General features: G+C 37.2%; 1 protein-coding gene across 2 annotated transcripts in view; it reads left to right on the top strand.

Moving 5' to 3' along the window:
• CWF19L2 (CWF19 like cell cycle control factor 2) overlaps positions 1-19676 on the top strand; it is a 137071-nt gene that overhangs the window by 25008 nt on the left and 92387 nt on the right. Inside the window, exons 1-6 of one of the 2 annotated variants that reach the window (XM_012474457.3) lie at positions 1360-1473; positions 3178-3288; positions 4372-4494; positions 15480-15590; positions 16733-16852; positions 19151-19244. In XM_012474457.3, the coding sequence (XP_012329880.2) occupies positions 1369-1473; positions 3178-3288; positions 4372-4494; positions 15480-15590; positions 16733-16852; positions 19151-19244 (664 nt within the window). In that variant the 5' untranslated portion in view covers positions 1360-1368. Of the gene's footprint in view, positions 1-1359; positions 1474-3177; positions 3289-4371; positions 4495-15479; positions 15591-16732; positions 16853-19150; positions 19245-19676 lie in introns of those variants that run through there. The other variant, XM_012474458.3, reaches the window with a different exon arrangement.

The following is a 19676-nucleotide window of genomic DNA, read 5'->3' as shown; positions in this document are numbered from 1 at the left end:
CGGCTAAAATATTGCCCTTTAGGAACCAGGACACACCCTCACCACACAGCACAGTGGCCAACACCTTGTTCTTGGATTTTCCAGCCTCTAGAACTGTGAGAAATACTTGTTTTTATTATAAGCTATCCAGTCTACGATATTTTTGTTATAGCAGCCAGAACTGATTAAAACACACGTTTCTAATAGAATAACTTTTTATTTTTATTGAATTGATGCATAATAGTGAAGTGGATGTTTTTCTGAATTCCAAGAGAATCTGAAAAGACATAAATGCTAGTTATGACAAAAATTAGTCAATGTAGTCAGTTGATTAAATATTACCTTGTAAGGTCAATTAGTAAATCACATTTTTTTTTTAAAAATGAATACTTTCTATTGCATATCAAACAGTAACCATTGTGTGCTCAAGATTTAGACTGTCATAGAATGGTAGTGAATGCAGAAACTCTTGGAAACCTTCTTGCAAACACGCATTAGATTTTATGAAATCTGAAGAGAAAGAGTATTTACCTCAACTTTCGATTATTACTTATTTTTAGTGTCTTTAAGGTATCTAGTTTATAATTAATTCCCCGGTCTTCTTCTTTATAATTATAAATGTAAGCTTAGTGTCTTAAATTCTCAAAGGACTTCATCACTTTAGAATCTCATTCTTCATGAACATAAAAGTTTTATGTTTGGGCGATACATCCGTAAAACAAAAGACAGACATCCCCGCACAAATAAATAGGTAACTGCCCATTGTAATGAAAAATGCTTTGATGGATGAGTGAATAATGAGGTCAGAGAAAAAATAATGTAAACTTTTAACAACTGAAGTAAACACGGATAAATTGTTAAGTGCAATGCAAAATTCACGAGTGTTTCATATGCTAAATAAAAACCACCAAAACAAAATACTGAATCTTCAAGGAATTCTGCCCTTCCTTGCCAGTTTCCACTACCTTTCTGGCAGTCTCCCTTCATCCCATTCCTCCAGCACAGGGAGATGATGCTCTGGCGACAAAGGGTACTTCGGCAGAAAACTTTGAGAGGTACCAAGTTAACTTCCAGGAGTTCCTAAATTACTCCGATGATTTTTAAGACAAAATTGGTGAGAAAGTTGTTAACACAGTGCAAAATGTATAATAAATGTATATGAGTATTAATCCTGCTCACAATCGAACACTCGAAAGCACTAACCCCTCCACCACTGCTCAAGTCTTCAAAACCCAGGCCGCAGTAATCCCAACCCTCCGCGACCTCAGAAGTACGCATGCTCTGTTGGTGGAGCGGCGCTCCTCCTTCTCCGGGTCCGGAAGTCCTGGTTTGTTTATTAAATCACGACCGTCGTAAACTAGACTTACCGTACGGCTTCCTAGCTTTACGATGGCAACAAGTATGGCGGCTGCTAGTGGTAGATTTGAAAGTGCGAAGAGTATCGAAGAGCGGAAAGAACAGACCCGGAATGCCAGAGCCGAGGTGTTGCGCCAGGTACCTCTGTTTTGGGGCCTTTGTAGTTATTTAGCGTTGTAGGAGTTGAGGGTTCCCGTAAGCTAGCCCGCCCATCCACCCCTTCCCCTCACCTCGTCAGTACTGAATCTCACCTTAATTTGGGTGAGGTCTTCCTTTGCAATGCCAATAAAGCCTTTTGAATCTCCCGGTTTCAGATGTTCTGGCAGGTCCCAGTTGCTCATTCTCTTTTCACGGAGATTTGTCTCTTTTTCTTAAAGTTTCTTTACCTTTTAAGTTATCCATTCTTTACATTTCTATCACTCGCACTGCACACTTTGTAGGTCCCCAGCGGCTTTCAATGACTGTCATCAGGTCTCTCAGCCTCAGTCATTGCTACTGCTGTATCTGAAATGAAATTTTCCTGTTTCTGGAATACATGTAAGTCACATTTGAAGAAACTCAGTTTGACGTTTCCTTCTTCTGATTATGTTGGTATCAATTCCAGACTAGTATACTGTAAGCTCTTACCGATCCAAACAAAATACTGATCCAAACAAAAGTTAACACGAATCCCAGTCTATTTAGCCTCTCACAAAAGATCGAGAAACATTCTATTTCTCACTAAACTTCAGATACATAGAGGTAACATAAAAAGAATGGAGAAAGTAAGCTACTGAATTATCTGACAATCTATTCAAGATATAAGAAATGTGGCAATGAAAGGGAAAAGTTGTAGTTGGAGAGCAACGGAGAGTTCAGTGATAGTTTTTGAGTTGAAAGAGTTTTAAACCAGTTTAAATGCAGATGGGAAGGCGCCAACGGAGAAGAGAGAGAGGAGACTCAGGAGAAAATGACTACAGCCAGATTTTAAAGGGGAAGAGTGGGCGATTAGTCTTTGATAGGTAAAATGTTGACATTGTTTCCTAATTTCAACATATGTAATATGTGTATATATATATAAAGTGATGTGTGTGTATATATATATATATATATACTATATATAATATGATTTATCCTTTTCTCTTTGGTATTTTAAGCAGTTTTTGGAGTAAGGTTTGTAAGCTGAGATAAATCTTACAGTAGAGATACGCATAGAATTTGAAAAGGACCAAACTCAGCTTTGGAGTTATAGGGAAAGAAAGAGAGGTCAGGAACGATTTCCAAGAAAAAACTTGCTTTATTTGACCATTGTTGAAGAGTGAATACAAATTACCAATATGATCTTTTCTTTCTGCAAAGATGATTCCTCCTCAAGCATTCGGGCGCTGGGTGTTGGGGTACAGGCATTGCATATTGAAGCCATGGAGGTCTGTCTAAATGTTGCAAAAGTCTAAGGCAGTAGCCATGGGAATGGTGAAGGAAAAAGGGATTCCAAGTCATATTGAGGTAGGGAGCTTAGAGAAACAGGAGGGCCTGGACTCCTGTCCCTGGATTTTCTCTGATTGCTGAATCAAATCACTGAAGATTATAAATGCAGGAGAGATTTTGTTTTGTTTTTTCAATGTTTTCCATACTGGAGAAGCAAATTCTTGGCAAGGAGTAGACATTCATTCATGAGTGGATATTTTTATATAAAAATGACATAGGTTTTTGTTTTTCTTTTTTTTTAAAAAAAACAGTTGGATCAATTGCCGGTTTCTCTCTCTCTCTCTCTCTCTCTCTCTCTCTCTCTCTCTCCTCTCCCTCCCTCCCTCCCTCCCTCCCTCTCCCTCTCCCTCTCTCCTCTTTCTCTTTTGATTGTAGGCTAAAGCCAATTTTGAAAAAGAAGAAAGGCATAAAGAACTTAAGCGACTTCGGGGTGAGGACACATGGATGCTACCTGATGTGAATGAGCGAATTGAACAGTTCACACAGGTGAATACTAACAGGTTTACTTGATGTAAGGATTTTTTTTTTTTAGTACTGATTCAAGCTGATATTGGAGGAATAATTTTATAGAATTTTTCATAAGTTACTGAATGAATATCACATAATTGGCATTGTTGAATAGTTTTATCTCCTTGGCAGAAGTAAGATATTGTAATATTTTGGACATTATGACATGGAAAGATTTTGTTATTTGAATTGGCTGGTAGAAGAGTTAGCTTCAAATTTCTGGCCCACTGTAGTGAGCTTATAGGCCTAAAAATTTATGCATTTTAAGCTTTATGTCTTTATTTTATTTTATTTTATTTTATTTTATTTTATTTTATTTAGGGCTCAAGCCTGTTTTCCTATAATTTTTAAAAAAATTATTTTTAATTGACAAATAATTGTAAATTTATGGGGTACAGTATGATGGTTTGATCTATGTATACATTACAGAAAGAGTCAGTCAAGCTAATGAACATATCCATCAACTCACCAACTTATTTTTTTGTGATGAGAACATTAAAAGTCTATTCTTTAATGGTTTTGAATAGATAATACATTATTCTTAACTACGATCCTCAGTAATATATCACTAAAACTTATTTCTAGTGTCATGCAAACTTTGTACCTTTTGATCAACATCTTCCCTTTTCCTATCCCTGCTCCTTCCCCTAGCCTCTTCGTGTAATTTTAGTTTGTGCTATCTTGTTATATTTTTTATGGCCTAATAGTCTTGTATGAATTTCTGGGGGGACCATAGAAGGATATTATATGTCTGTGTGTTTGTGTGTGTATATATATGCATATGTATACATGTTTGTGTATATATGTGTTTATTTGATTATATTTGTCACATTAATATCCAAATAAAGCCGAAATTTTCCCTGTATTTTTCTGGTAAGAAGTCTCAGTTATATGATTTATTAATATTGTGTATGTTGTAGAAGGCGTTTTAAGGTTTACTGAAAGATTTCATCAAAGTTTGAAAGTTTTTTAGAATGTGGATTTTATTTTTTCTCTCAAAATACATTCTTTTAAATTAAGATGAAGATAAATTCTTTTCTTGCCTGTTCAAAATGATTGCAGGAACACTCTGTGAAGAAAAAGAAGAAAAAAGACAAGCATTCAAAAAAAGCAAAGAGAGAGAAGAAAAAAAAGAGCAAGAAACAGAAATATGAAAAAAACAATGAGTCGTCTGATAGCTCATCAGTAAGTATGTACTAAAATTCATCAAAGCAGCTATTTGAGAAAATTTTATTTGAATGCATAACTTACGGGAACTTAAAATACAAGAGAACTTAAAAAGGGTATTACTAGTTAGGATATGAAAGGAAGACATCTACTTGGAGATGTCCAGGAAATATTAGGAATGTTGATCTTGAATTTCAGAGAAGGGTTAAGAGGATAGGGATATGATTTGGGAATTACTGCCAAGCACAGCATTGGCTCTTGCCCAAGGCCCATTATAACGACTACCTGGCTACAGCCAGTGTTCACTCAAGGCCCTGTGCAATCAGCAGATGGTGAAGCCAGCTAAGCCTATGTCTTTTCCTTCAGGGTGGCAAGTTCCCCCAGGCCCGAGGTGGGTCCAGAGGTGCCATCAGGGACCCAGGTACTATCATCAAAAACCACAGAAGTCTACCTGGTGTTCTACTGAACTGTGACTGAACTGGCACTCAACCTATGAACGGCAGTCCTTCCCACTCTTCCCTCCCCTTCCCACAGGCAGAAGGGCGTCACCCTGTAGCCATCACCGTAGACCCACCGGGAGTACTGCCAGGCTACCACTGATGTTCCCTTAAGGCCCAAGAGCTCTTCAGTCAGCTTATGGTGAATGCTACTTGGCCTGAGACTCACTCTTCAGGGCACTGAGTCCCGCTCTGGTCCAGGGCAGATCCAGAAATGCCATCCAAGTGCCAAGGCCTGGAGTTGGGGACCCCAAGATCCCTCTTGGTGTTCTGCCACCCTGTGGCTGAGCTGGTACCTAAGATGTAAGACAAAGTCCCCTTTACTTTTCTCAATCAGAAGGAGGCCCTCCCTATAGCCACCAGAGCTGGGAATTTGCTGAGTCTCACCTGAATCCAGCAAGTCTCAGATTCACAGTGAAGGCTCACAGTGTAGTACCTGGGTATTGCTGGTGGTTATTCAGGGCCCAAGGGCTCTTTATTGGATATCAGCTGTGGCTGAGTTGGTATCCGAGAGGCAAGAGGAAGTCCTCTATTTGCTGTTCTCTCTCCATTTGTTCTTCTCTCTCCTCTCAAGTAGAAGGATGGGGTCTCTTTTGGAGCTGCACGTTGTGCAGCCTGGGGTTGGGGGAGGGGTGGTGCAAGCACTCCCTTAGCCAACCCAGTGGCCCCACCACCACCCATCCATTGGCTCTGAGGCCAGTTCAGCACTAGGAGTCACTGAGGAATTGGAATTTTTGTGGCGTAGACTGCCTTTCAAGTTTATTTAGAGCTCCATAGCCCTTTAGTCTGAGGTGACAAGGCTTGCTGGAGCTCAAGTTCTGACTGCTGGGATAGATGAGTCCTCTCTGGCTAGGGCTGGTTTAAATACTCCCTCCACGGGTGGCCATCAGCTGAGTTTAGCTCGGCTTTGCTTTCCGCTTTGACGGCACTACTGAGCTCAATGCGATGTCTTGCAGTTGCTGTGCTCTCCCTCTTCAAAGTGTACAGATTCTCTGTGCTGCATGGCCACTGCTGGGGGATGGGGGAGGGATGGTGTCAACCATTTAAGACTGTCTGCTACCCTCCTCAGTGTCTCTTTCAGTGATATGAAGTTAAAACTAAGTTGTGTGAGTGCTCACCTGATTTTTGGCTCTTATGAAGGTGCTTTTTGAGTATGTAGATAGTTGTTAAGTTGGTATTCTTGCAGGGAGTTGGGGAGGATGATGGATTGAGGCTTCTACTGGCCATCTTGCTCTGTCTTTTTCCTGGTAGGGTCTTTTTGAGAAAATACTTTTAGGGAAGGAGAGAGAAATAATATTGAGGAGAATGATAAATTTGATATAGCAAGGTCCTGGGGGAAAGGGTAGCTTTGGAGCTACACATTTTTACCACTTCCCTCCTAGCTCAGAAGAGAGGGTACAGGAGTAGAAGCACCTTCTCTTCTGAACGAGGAGGGAAGTGGTAAAAATATACAAATATAAATAAATGAGGAGGTGTGGTGAGAAGGGAACAGATTTGTGATGGTGTTTCTGCTTGTCCTCTCTTTCCTTTATGCAGTAGAAGGTAAAATGACTGAGGAGATAATATGAGAGTAAAAGTAGGACAGAGGGATTGAGGAAATAGTATAGATTTGAAACAGCTTTCCTTAGGTAATAAAAGAAGCAAAAAAAAAATTACTGAGCAGCATTGAGGATACATGTGAGGCTGCAAAGCATATCTTGGCTTTGTCAAGGTCACTTTAATTTTTTCTTTTAAGTTTTAAAGTCAACTTTACTGAGGTTCAATTTATGTAAGTACAGTACTCCTTTTTTAAGTGTACTGTTGATGAATATGCCTGTTGAACCATGTCAGTTAAGATACAAAGTATTTCCGCTATCCCATCACGTTCCTCATAGCCTCTTCTAGTCGGTCCCCTGTCTCCCTCTCTCCTCCTCCACTTTGGGTTTGAACAATTGCATATCTCCTTTTGCACACTATAGGTTTTTCCTGTTCTAGATTTTTATGTTAATTGGTTCATGTAACATAATCTTTGTTGTACCTGGCTTCTTTGACCCCACGTAGTGTTTTTGTAATTTATTCCTGCTACTGAATGTGTCAGTAGATACTTTCTTTTTATTGCTGTGTTTCAGTGTGTGAATATACCACAATTTGCTTTTCTTTTTATCTGTTAAAGTCATTTGGGTTATTTTTAGTTAGGGGGTGTTAGGCATAATGCTACGGTGAACATCGTATACACTTGTGCATATACATGTTTCTTTTTTCTGGGAGAAAAAATGCCATTGTTTTCCAAAGTGGTTGGGCATTTTCTACTCATACAGCCAAAGTGTATGAGTTCCAGTTATTCCTCATCCTTGCTAGTACTTGGTATTGTCAGTCTTAGTAGTTTTTAGCTGTTCTACTGTGTAACATCCCATGTGGTGCTTCCCTGAAGGACAAGGATGTAGAGCATCATTTTAAGTCTCTGTAGGGCATCCTATGTCTTCCTTTGTAAAATTCAGTTTATTAAATATTTTCTTTTTGTTTTTTCATCATTTTTTCTTAGTGCTTCTGGTATACTAATTTTTGCACACCTCAAGATTGTGATTTCTCCTATGTTTGGTGTTTTTATTAATTTTTTTTTTTTAAGAGATAGGTAGGATCTCACTGTGTTGCACAGACTGGAGTGCAGTGGCACCATGGTAGCTCACTGCAGCCTCGAACTCCTGGGCTCAAGCAATGCTGCTGCCTTGGTCTCCCAATCAGCTAAGATTATAGATGTGCACCTCCACCCAGATAATTTGCTAAAAGTTTTTTTTTTTTTTTGTAGACATGGAGTCTTACTATGTTGCCCAGGCTGGTCTCAAACTCCTGGGCTCTAGTGATCTCCTGCCTCAGCCTCCCAAAGTGCTGGGATTACAGGTGTGAGCCACGATGCTTGGCCTATTTTTTTTCCCTAGAAGTTTTGTAGCTTTAGCTTTTTTGCTTATTTGTAATCCATAAATATTTTTTATTTATGTTATGTAGTGTCAGTTTATTTTTTTCCCCACATGGATTTCCAGTTTTTCTAGCATCATTTGTTGATGCTATTGGAAGGAGTTTTGGGAGACTGATATCTTAAAATATTCTTTCAATCCATTATGCACAGGGTACACTCTCCAGCCATTTATGTCTTCTTTGGTTTTTCTCATAACGTTTTGAAATATTTAGTGTAGAGGTCTTACATGTCGTTTGTTACATATTGTATCCATTTTGTTTTCTGGAAGTGCTATTGTAAATTGAATTTTAAAATAAATGTCTTTACAGCTAGTATATAATTGTAGAACTGATTTTGAAACAATAAGATCCGAAAAAAACTGCTTTTGGTGTATTTACCTCGTATATCTTGTCACCTTGTTAAATTTACTAATACTAGTGTTGGTAGCTTTTTTAGTAGATTTCTTAGGATTTCTAGGTAAATTGTATGTCATGTGTGAAAAATACTTTTATTTTTTCTTTTCAATCTCTATGTCTGTTTTATTTGTTAATTTTGGTTGCCTTATTTCAGTAGCTAGGACTTAAAAATAGTGTTGAATGGAAGTGGTGAGAGTGGACATGATTGCCTTGTTCCTTAACTTAGGTGAAAAGTGTTCAGGTTTTTACATTTAAGCGTGGTGTCTGCTTTGGGACTTTCATGTATGCCCTTTCAAATTAAGGAAATTACATTCTATTTCTAGTTTTATGAGAGTTTGTATCTTGAATGAGTATTGAATTGGGTAAATGCTTTTTTTGCATCTGTAAGTGTTAAAATTCACCAGTGAAACTGTTTGGTCCTGGAGTTTCTTTGTGGAATAGGTTTAACTGCAAAGTTAATTCCCTTAATAGCTGTGTTAAATATTTTCTGTTTATTCTAGAGTTAGTTTTAGTAATTTGGGTTTTTCTGGGAATTTATTCCATAGAAATTGTCAAATTTATTTTCATAAAGTTGTTTGTAATATTTCCTTTGTTCTTTTAAAGTTTGCAGAATTCATAGTGACATCCTCTCTTTCATTCCTGATTTTGGTAATTTCTATTTTCTCTTTGTTTCCTCTGTCAGTCTATCTTGAGGCATATCAGTTTTATTAATCTTTATTCATTGCCTTTTAGTTTCCTTGAATTTTTCTCTGGTTGTGTGTTTTCTAGTTCATTGATTTAAACTATATTTATTCTTTGCTTATACTTTTGTGTTTAATTTGCTAATTTCTCACTTTCTAAGATGAATGCATTGCCATTGATTTGAAATCTTCTTTTCTAATGAGTGTTTATTTTATAAATTTTTCTCTTAGCGCTGTTGTACCTCTACCTAACTTAGTTGTTATGTTTTCATTGCTGTCCTATTAAAACTATTTTTTACTTTTCTTTTTCTTACTCATGGATATAGATGAATTTTTAAACTTCCACATATTTGTGGATTTACTAGTTTTTTTTGGTTATTGACTTTGAATTTAATTATTATTATACTCTATAATTTTAGTTTTTAAAAAGTTTTTGAGACATTTTATGTACTAGCCTATGATCTGTCTTGGTGAAAATTCTATGTGTATTTGAAATGAGTATGTATTCTGCCATTGTTATGTTTTCATTGCTGTCCTAGCCAAAATATTTTTTACTTTACTTTTTCTGACTCATGGATATATATACATTTTTTAACTTCCAGATATTTGTGGATTTTACGAGTTTGTTTTTCGTTATTGACTTTGAATTTAATTATTTATTATACTCTGTATAATTTCAGTTTTTAAACAGTTTTTGAGACATTTATTTTCTAGCCTATGATTTATCTTGGTGAAAATTCTGCGTGTATTTGAAATGAGTATTCTGCCATTGTTAGGTATAGTGTTTTATAAATGTCAATTAGGGAAAGTGGATTAATAGTATTAAGTTTAGTGTTAATGATTTTCTGTTCACCTGTACAGTTACTGAGAAAATAGTATTTAAATCTTTTAATTGTTTTGTGGATTTTTACCTATTTCTGCTTTCAGTTTTGTCAGTTTTTGCCTTACGTATTTTGAAGCTTTATTAGGTATGTAATAAATGGCTTTTACATTTTTAATTAAAACTCATTAAAATTATATCAGCCATATTTATGTGGCTACTATATTGGACAGTATATGTATAGAAAAATTCTGTTGAATAGTACTGGTTTGGATTATTTATGTTTAATGTAATAATTGATATGGGTGAGTTTAAGTCTACCAACCTGTTACTCCTTTTCTATTTTTTATTTTGTTCTTTTTTCCTTTGTTCCCTCCTTTTCCTGCCTTCTTTTGGATTGTTTTTTAACATTCCATTTTATCTCTGCTATAGGCTTATTAGGTATACCTTATTTATTTTTAATGAGTGCTCTAAGTCTTATCCATATTTTAACTTACCATACTCTACTTTTAAATAATATATGATTTTACTTTTATGATTAGACCTTCACCAAAATATGCTTCCATTTTCTCCTACCATATTGTTTTGCTGTTGTTGTCATATATTTTACTTCTACATATGTTATAAACCCACATTGTTTATAATTTTTAATGTCATACATTCTTAATATTTTTACTTTAGTCAGTTATCTTTTAAATAAGTTACACATGTGAAAAGTCTTTTATATGTACCCACAGATGTATCATCTCTGATATTCTTTATTATTTTATGCAGGTCTAAATTTCTAATACTATTTTCCTTTTGTCTATAGAACTTCCATTAATATGTATTACAGATTTGCAGACAGTGAATTCTCTCAGCTATTGTTTGAAAATTTCTTTTATTTCATCTTCATTCTTTCTTTTTTTCTTTTACTACAAACTGAGAAGTTCTTACTAGTCATCTTCATTTTTCAGATACTTTGTTAGGTATAGAATTTTAAGTTTATAGTTTTTTTTCCCCCCCATAAAATGTCATCCCAGTGTCTTCTGCCTTGTATTGTACATATTGAGGATTCTGTAGTCATTTTAATCTTTTTTTCCTCTGTATGTAGTGTGCTTTTTTATTCTGGATGCTTTTAGGGCTTTTTTTTTTCATGATTATTTTTCAGTGAATCAATTGTGTTATGTCTTGGTGTTGATTTCTTTGTGTTTATTCTGCTGTCTTAGTCTATTTGTGCTATACCAAAACAAACAGGTGGATTATAAATGACAGAAACTTATTTCCCACAGTTTGGGAGGCTAGAAGGTCTAAGATCGAGGGCGCTGGCAGATTTTGTATCTGGTGAGGGTTTGCTTCCTTATAGATGGCTGTCTTCTCACTCTAACCTCACGTGGCAGAAGGGAGTGCTCTTGGGCTTTTTTTTTTTTTTTCTTTTGAGACAGAGTCTCGCTGTTTCGGCCAGGCTGAAGTGCAGTGGCATGATTTGGTTCCCTGCAACCTCTGTCTCCTGGGCTCAAGCAATTTTCCTGCCTCAGCCTCCCAAGTTGCTGGGATTACAGGTGTGTGCCACCACGCCCGGCTAATTTTTGTATTTTTAGTAGAGACGAGGTTTCACCATGTTGGCCAGGCTGATCTCAAACTGCTGACCTCAGGTAATCCACTCACCTCAGTCTCCCAAAGCGTTGGGATTATAGACATGAGCCATCGTGCTCAGCCTGGGCTATGTTTTATAAGCGCACCAATCCCATTCCCAGTCATCTCCCAAACCCTCACCTCCTACTATCGTTGTCTTGGGGTTTAGGATCTCAGTGTAAGAATCTGGTGGGGGACAAAAACATTCATAGTGTAGCGCCTGCCTTAGGTTCACTGCGCTGCTTTGCTTTGTGAATTTACAGTTTCCATCAAATATGAAATTTTCTGGCTATTTTTTTGAGTTTTTTTTTTTTCTGTTCCCTCTCATTTTGGTAGTCTCCTTAAAATAACGTCTCACAGCTTTGATGAGCCTGTGTTCACTTTCTTTCTAGCCTTTTTCCTGTCTATGTTTTGGTTAGGTATATTTTATTGCTATGTCATGAGCTTCAGGTTCACTGGACTTTTCTTTTTCTGTATTTAGCTTACTGTTATCCCTATCCAGTGAATTTTCATTTCAGGTACTGTGTCTTTTTTTAATCATTAGAAGTTTCATTTGGATCTTTTTAATGTTTTTCAGTTTATTTCCTCATTATGTTCACATTTTCCCTTCCTTGAACATATTTATGATAGTTGTGTTAAAGTCTTGGTTTGCTATTTCATTCTATCTCGTTTTTTCCTGTTCTGTTTCAATTAAATGATTTTTCTCCTGAATATGGATTACGTTTGCTTGCTGCTTTGAATGTTTAGAAACTTTTAATTGGATGCTGAATCTTATGAAAGTTATGTTGTGACTGCTAGATTTTGTTGCCTTCTTTAGAGGGTATTGAGCTTTCTTTTGGCCGTTAATTGTGAAATAGCTTAATCCTTTTCAAGGCTTGTTTTTAAGTTTTGTTCGTATGCATCTAGAATAGCTTTACTCTTGGGCTGGTTTAGCCTTTCTACTAAGGCATGACCCTTGTTGGTTCTCTGCTGATTGTCCCGGATGTTCAGTGAGGTTTCTTTACTCTGTTTGGTAGGAACTAGAATGTCCTCCAGCCCTTTGTGAGCTCTGGGGATTGTTCTGCTTACAGGTCCTTGGTAATTCTTTTTTCCATGGTAGTTTTTCTTTGCCTGACCTTGTGGACTCTTATCCTCAGCATGTTCAGCTTGGTCTTTCTTTGAAGACTCCAAGTGTCCTTTAACTAGATTTCTAGCACTTTTTCTTTTTTCTTTTTTCTTTTTTTTTTTTTTTAGAATACAGACATTTTATGATTCTGGAATTCAGATACCCTAACTTCCGGAATTTAGACTTTTTTTTTTGTTTTTTTTTTTTAGGTTTTGGGGTACATGTGAAAAACATGCAAGATTGTTGCATAGATGCATACGTGGCAGTGTGATTTGCTGCCTTCCTCCCCTTCACCTATATTTGGCATTTCTCCCCATGCTATCTCTCCCCAACTCCCCACCCCCTGCTGTCCCCCTCCACTCCCCCCAACAGACCCCAGTGTATAGTGCTCCCCTCCCTGTGTCCATGTGTTCCCATTGTTCAACACCCGTCTATGAGTGAGAACATGCAATGTTTGATTTTGTGTTCTTGTGTCAGTTTGCTGAGAATGATGGTTTCCAGGTTCATCCATGTCCCTACAAAGGACGCGAACTCATTGTTTTTGATGGCTGCATAATATTCCATGGTGTATATGTGCCACATTTTTCCTGTCCAGTCTATCATCGATGGGCATTTGGGTAGGTTCCATGTCTTTGCTATTGTAAACTGTGCTGCAATGAACATTCATGTGCATGTGTCCTTATAGTAGAACGATTTATAATCTTTTGGATATATACCCAGTAATGGGATTGCTGGGTCAAATGGAATTTCTATTTCTAGGTCCTTGAGGAATCGCCACACTGTCTTCCACAGTGGTTGAACTAATTTACACTCCCACCAACAGTGTAAAAGTGTTCCTATTTCTCCACATCCTCTCCAGCATCTGTTGTCTCCAGATTTTTTAATGATCGCCATTCTAACGGGTGTGAGATGGTATCTCAATGTAGTTTTGATTTGCATTTTTCTAATGACCAGTGATGATGAGCATTTTTTCATATGCTTGTTGGCCTCATGTATGTCTTCTTTTGTAAAGTATCTGTTCATATCCTTCGCCCATTTTTGAATGGACTTGTTTGTTTTTTTCTTATCTGTTTTAGTTTGTTGTAAATTCTGGATATCAGCCCTTTGTCAGATGGTTAGGCTGCAAAAATTTTTTTCCTATTCTGTTGGTTGCCGATTCACTCTATTGACTGTTTCTTTCGCCATGCAGAAGCTGTGGAGTTTGATTAGGTCCCATTTGTCTATTTTGGCTTTTGTTGCCAATGCTTTTGGTGTTTTGGTCATAAAGTCCTTGCCTACGCCTATGTCCTGAATGGTTTTACCTAGGTTTCCTTCTAGGGTTTTTATGGTGTTAGGTCTTATGTTTAACTCTTTAATCCATCTGGAGTTAATTTTAGTGTAAGGTGTCAGGAAGGGGTCCAGTTTCTGCTTTCTGCATATGGCTAGCCAGTTTTCGCAACACCACTTATTGAACAGGGAATCCTTTCCCCATTGCTTGTTTTTTTCAGGTTTGTCAAAGATCGGGTGGTTGTAGATATGTTGTGTCGCCTCCGACGCCTCTGTTCTGTTCCATTGGTCTATATCTCTGTTTTGGTACCAGTACCATGCTGTTTTGATTACTGTAGCCTTGTAGTAGAGTTTGATGTCCGGTAGTGTGATGCCGCCCGCTTTGTTCTTTTTGCTTAGAATTGACTTGGCTATGCGGGCTCTCTTTTGGTTCCATATGAAGTTTAAGGTGGTTTTTTCCAGTTCTGTGAAGAAGGTCATTGGTAGCTTGATGGGGATAGTGTTGAATCTGTAAATTACTTTGGGCAGTATGGCCATTTTCACGATATTGATTATTCCTAACCATGAACCTGGAATGTTTCTCCATCTGTTTGTGCCCTCTCTTATTTTGTTGAGCAGTGGTTTGTAGTTCTCCTTGAAGAGGTCCTTTACATTCCTTGTTAGTTGTATTCCTAGGTATTTTATTCTTTTTGTAGCAATTGTGAATGGCAGTTCGTTCTTGATTTGGCTCTCTTTAAGTCTGTTATTGATGTATAGGAATGCTTGTGATTTTTGCACATTGATTTTGTATCCTGAGACTTTGCTGAAGTTGCTTATCAGTTTCAGGAGATTTTGGGCTGAGATGATGGGGTCTTCTAGATATACCATCATGTCGTCTGCAAATAGAGACAATTTGACTTCCTCCTTTCCTAATTGAATACCTTTATTTCTTTTTCTTGCCTGATTGCTCTGGCTAGAACTTCCAGTACTATATTGAATAGGAGTGGTGAGAGAGGGCATCCTTGTCTAGTGCCAGATTTCAAAGGGAATGCTTCCAGTTTTTGCCCATTCAGTATGATATTGGCTGTGGGTTTGTCATAAATAGCTTTTATTATTTTGAGATACGTTCCGTCGATACCTAGTTTATTGAGAGTTTTTAGCATAAAGGGCTGTTGAATTTTGTCGAAGGCCTTCTCTGCATCGATTGAGATAATCATGTGGTTTTTGTCTTTGGTTCTGTTTATGTGGTGAATTACATTTATAGACTTGCGTATATTGAACCAGCCTTGCATCCCCGGGATGAATCCTACTTGATCATGGTGGATAAGCTTTTTGATGTGCTGTTGTAATCGGCTTGCCAGTATTTTATTGAAGATTTTTGCATCTATGTTCATCATGGATATTGGCCTGTAGTTTTCTTTTCTTGTTGAGTCTCTGCCGGGTTTTGGTATCAGGATGATGTTGGTCTCATAAAATGATTTGGGAAGGATTCCCTCTTTTTGGATTTTTGGAATAGTTTCAGAAGGAATGGTACCAGTTCCCAGCTCTTTAAAATTTCAATATCATTTTGTAAAGGGGAAATACAGTGTAAGCATTTTTTCTAAGATGCTGAATTTCTACCACTTAACAGCACAGAATTTTTATATCAAAATATGCAAATTTGAGAATTTCACTTATATGCTAAATGTTCTTAGAGCTCTGAAGATGAGTGGGTTGAGGCTGTTCCATCCCAGACTCCTGACAAGGAAAAGGCCTGGAAAGTGAAAGATGAAAAGTCACAAAAAGATGACAGCCAAATTATGAAGGTAAGCAAGCCACCTTATCTTCCTTCCTTCCTTCCTTCCTTCCTTCCTTCGTTCCTTCCTAACTTCCTTCCTTCTGTCCGCCTGTCCATCCTTGATTCATTCATTTTAGAGACAGGGTCTTACTCTGTTGTCTAGGCTGGGCTGCAGTGGCACAATCATAGCTCACCACAGCCTCAACATACCAGGCTCAAGTGATGCTCCTACCTCAACCTCCCATGTAGCTGGGACCACAGGTGTGTGCCACCATGCCTGGCTAATTTTTTATTTTTTGTAGAGATGGGGTCTCCCTATGTTGCCTAGACTGGTCTTGAACTCCTGAGCTCAAACAGTCCTCCCCCTTCAGCCTCCCAAGGTGCTAGGATTAGACACATGAGCCACTGCAGCTGGCCTACCACTTGATTTTAAGGAAAGAAGTATCAACTTCTGAGAATAAATGAATATAAAAATGAAAGATGATTTAATTTTTTTCAGGAGAAAAATTAGACTTTGAAAACAATATACTTTATGAATAATTTTGGCAGTAGTGCTGTTTGCTGAATATTTAAACCCCCACTTCCCCTTCTACTGTGAAAAAGTGAGTGTTCCTCTCTATTCTCCTGCCTTAGAGGTTTTCATGCTTTTGATTGTTAAGAAGTGGCACCTTCCACTTATGTACCTAAAGCCTTATACTGTTCTCTGTCTGACCCTTCTACAGTGAGTAGAGTTCACAGTTTTTCTTTCCCTTTACCTCATGCCTTAATTTTCTTAACAATACTTAACAGTTGAATAGTTCACAAATTTGGGTTATAGTTCATCTGCCTAAGGAAGAATGTAATTAGTTCACTGTTAGCCACAGGTGAAGGAGAAAGTTGAACAGGAACGAAGTTTAATTGCTTGTTGTCAGTTGCTTGATCGCCATACTGGGCTGGATGCTTTAGATCTGTTATCTTGTTTACTCTTTAAAACAATCTTGAAAGGTAGGGATTTTATACCATTTTATAGAGGAGAGACTAAAGTACAGAGAGATTAAGAAACTTGCTTCAAGTTATATAGCCATGTTGAACTTGATTCAGGTTTGATTGCCTCCAGAATCTTTGCTCTTATTACCAAGTGTTTATTAAATTCTAATCAGTTCAGATTGAAATGGCTGCCTTTTTTAACAGAGGGATGAGTGGATGACTGTTGATTTTATGTCTGTTAAAACTGTGTCGTCCTCATCACTCAAAGCTGAAAAGGAAACTATGAGGAAAATAGAGCAGGAGAAAACCCAAGCACTTGAACAGGTAAGAGAATATTGGAAATGCTTTAATTTTCTAATTTACCTTTAACTTATAAGACATTTATATAAAGCAGTTTAACTTGTAAAATATTATTTTTTATAGTATTTAATACAAGTAGTGAAAACAACTGTGAAATGTGATATCAGTTTAATAAAAATATATTTCCTATAGAAGTGAGTTAAAAGTTTACTGGGTTTATAAATCTAGGGCATATATAATGGTGAGTGAATATTGAGTTTAGTTTAATACCATTAAATTGAAAGTAAACTCAACTTCTGTTTCAGTTGAATTAGATACCATAAAAATACTTCCATTTCAAGACATCTAGAATTTCTGGTAGATAAAATGTAAAATAAGCATGCTTATTTTATACTTTATTGTTGTTACTATGCTGGTAAGGAAGCGATAGGAAATCTGTAGAGACCGAAAAACGAGGCAAAAGCGTGAATCCAGAGAAGTAAGGATGTGCCGAATCTGGTAGCTTTTCTAGGGGTATCATGTGATCCTGGTGAAATGGAATTCCAATTTCTACTGCACCAGCAGCATATGTTTCTTTTCTATTACTCAGTATCAGTAATTGTCAAACTTTATAATTTTTTGTCAGCCTAATAAATGGATGAGAAATGGTATTTCATTTTTTTGTATGCATTATCTGATTACTACAAGAGAGATCTTTTTGTGTTTTTTGGTCATTCAGATTTCTGGTACTGTGAGCTGCTTGTTTGTGTTTTTTGCTTACTTTTCTACTAGCGTTGTTTGTCTTTTTCTAACTGATTAAAGAAGTTCTTTGTTTTTAGTCCTTTGTCTTTTATACATTTTCAGATAGTATCTCACAATTTGTCTAGCTTCTTGTCAATTGTCCTTAGTATGCAATTCTAGCCTTTTGTTTTTTCCAGTTGACTGTCTGATATGTGTGTCTTTGAGTGTCTAGCTAAGACCATTGGAAGAAATTCGTTGACTATAGATATTGAAAGATTTTGTGGTAAACTAACAAAGGAGGTTACAGAACCTTTTCTGATACAAACTAAGAAATAAAATCCCTGTGGTTTTGCGTATCCCTTTAGGTTAGTCTTTAACTTAAATTTTCTCCTTTGAAGATTCTTTACTTTCTGGTCAGCTTATGAATACATTTAAAAAAGCCTTTTTAAAAACAAATTTTACACAGCATTTTAATTTTTAGTAGTATATTGTATTCCTGGAAACTAAAGTTCCTAACGTTTGACTTGTTCCATTTCTTGCCATCCTCTCACCATTTACTTCTTGTAGGAAGCATTTTCTAACCCCCGCTCCCCAAGGTCAAGTTAGGTAAAATTTGTATGTAGTTCTTTAGCATCCTTTACTTTGATCTCATTTATCTATATTTATATTGCTTGATTGTCTTTCCCCCTTCTCTAGACCGTCATTTATTTAATGGCAAGGACCATGGCTACCTTACACATTACAGTCCCAATGCCTGACATCATGCTTAGAACACAGGAGGCACTTGCATCTATGATTAGGCTGCTATTCATCTCTTGCCTGGATTACTGCCACAGACTTCTGACTGGAGTTGTGCCTCTAATCTTGTTTTTTTCCAGTCTTTCCTCCATGCTGAGCCTGGTTTGCTCTTTGTGTGATTTGAAGCTGATCATGTTCATGAGTCTCCGTTGGTCCCGTATGAAACCCTCACAGCAGTTCAAAATGGCTCACCTGGCCCAGTCCCTGATTATGCTACAACCTAATCTTGTGGCCTTAGTCACTCACAGTCTAAGTTTTAGCCAGTTAGAATTACTTTAAGTTTCCTGAAAGTGCTGCACTTACTGCTGTTATTCTTTCTACCTGGAACATTTTTATGTTCCCTCCCCACCACGAAAAAAGAAAATGTAGTTGATTTCTGCTCATCCTTAGGTCTAAGACTGCACATTTAGTCCCTCTAGGAAGTCTTTGATCCTTCAATGTGAGAAGGATTTGAATTTTTTGTGGATCCTTAGTACTGTATATTTCTGTCTTCAAAGCGCATGTCTGTTTTTATTGTCTGTATTCCTTACTGTACTAAAAGCTAGCAAGGGCTGACCAGGATTTTTGACAGTTAAATCTTCTACAATTAGCACAATATTGAGATATAGTAGGCATTCAATAAAAACATTGAATGAATGTGAATTTAGACATTTCCTGGAAGTTACAGAACAGCATGTCTTAAGAATGTTTTAAGTGATTTGTCCAGGATTGTTGCTGTTGATTGGGTCTCAGATTTATTATTTGTTAATTTTTTTGTGATGGATCTATTTTTGAAATTTCACCTGTGAAAATAATTTGTTCTAGTCCAAACTGATGGAAAGAGAATTGAATCCATACTGGAAGGATGGAGGGACAGGTCTTCCACCCGAATACTGCAGTGTGTCATCGATTACTAAAGGTATTTCTGCATTTTGATTATAAACACACAGGCTTTTTAAAATTTTTTTCCAGGCAGTCTCGCTGTGTCACCCAGGCTGAAGTGCAGTGGCATAATCACAGCTCACTGCAGTCTCCACCTCCCACTCAAGTGATCCTCCCATCTCAGCCTCCCAAGTAGCTGGGACTACAGGTGCGAATCACCACTCTCAAATGATTTTTTGTATTTTTTGTAGAGATGGGGTTTTACCATGTTGCTTAGGCTGGTTTTACCGTGTTGCTTAGGCTGGTTTTGCACTCCTGGACTTAAGCCTTGACCTAACTGCCTTGACCTCCCAAAGTGTAAGGATCACAGGTGTGAGCTACTGCACCTGGCCTCCGGCATTTCTTTTGGTATTATAAGTGTATGACCCGAGTTTACATATGAGAAACCATTGATAAAAATTTGCAGTCT

The sequence above is a fragment of the Aotus nancymaae genome, unplaced genomic scaffold, assembly GCF_030222135.1.
Source record: "Aotus nancymaae isolate 86718 unplaced genomic scaffold, 86718_ANA_hifiasm-v0.15.2.pri h1tg000012l, whole genome shotgun sequence".
In the NCBI taxonomy this organism is placed as follows: domain Eukaryota; kingdom Metazoa; phylum Chordata; class Mammalia; order Primates; family Aotidae; genus Aotus; species Aotus nancymaae.
The sequence above is the reverse complement of the archived record's forward strand: the minus strand, read 5'-3'. Positions and strand labels throughout refer to the sequence as shown.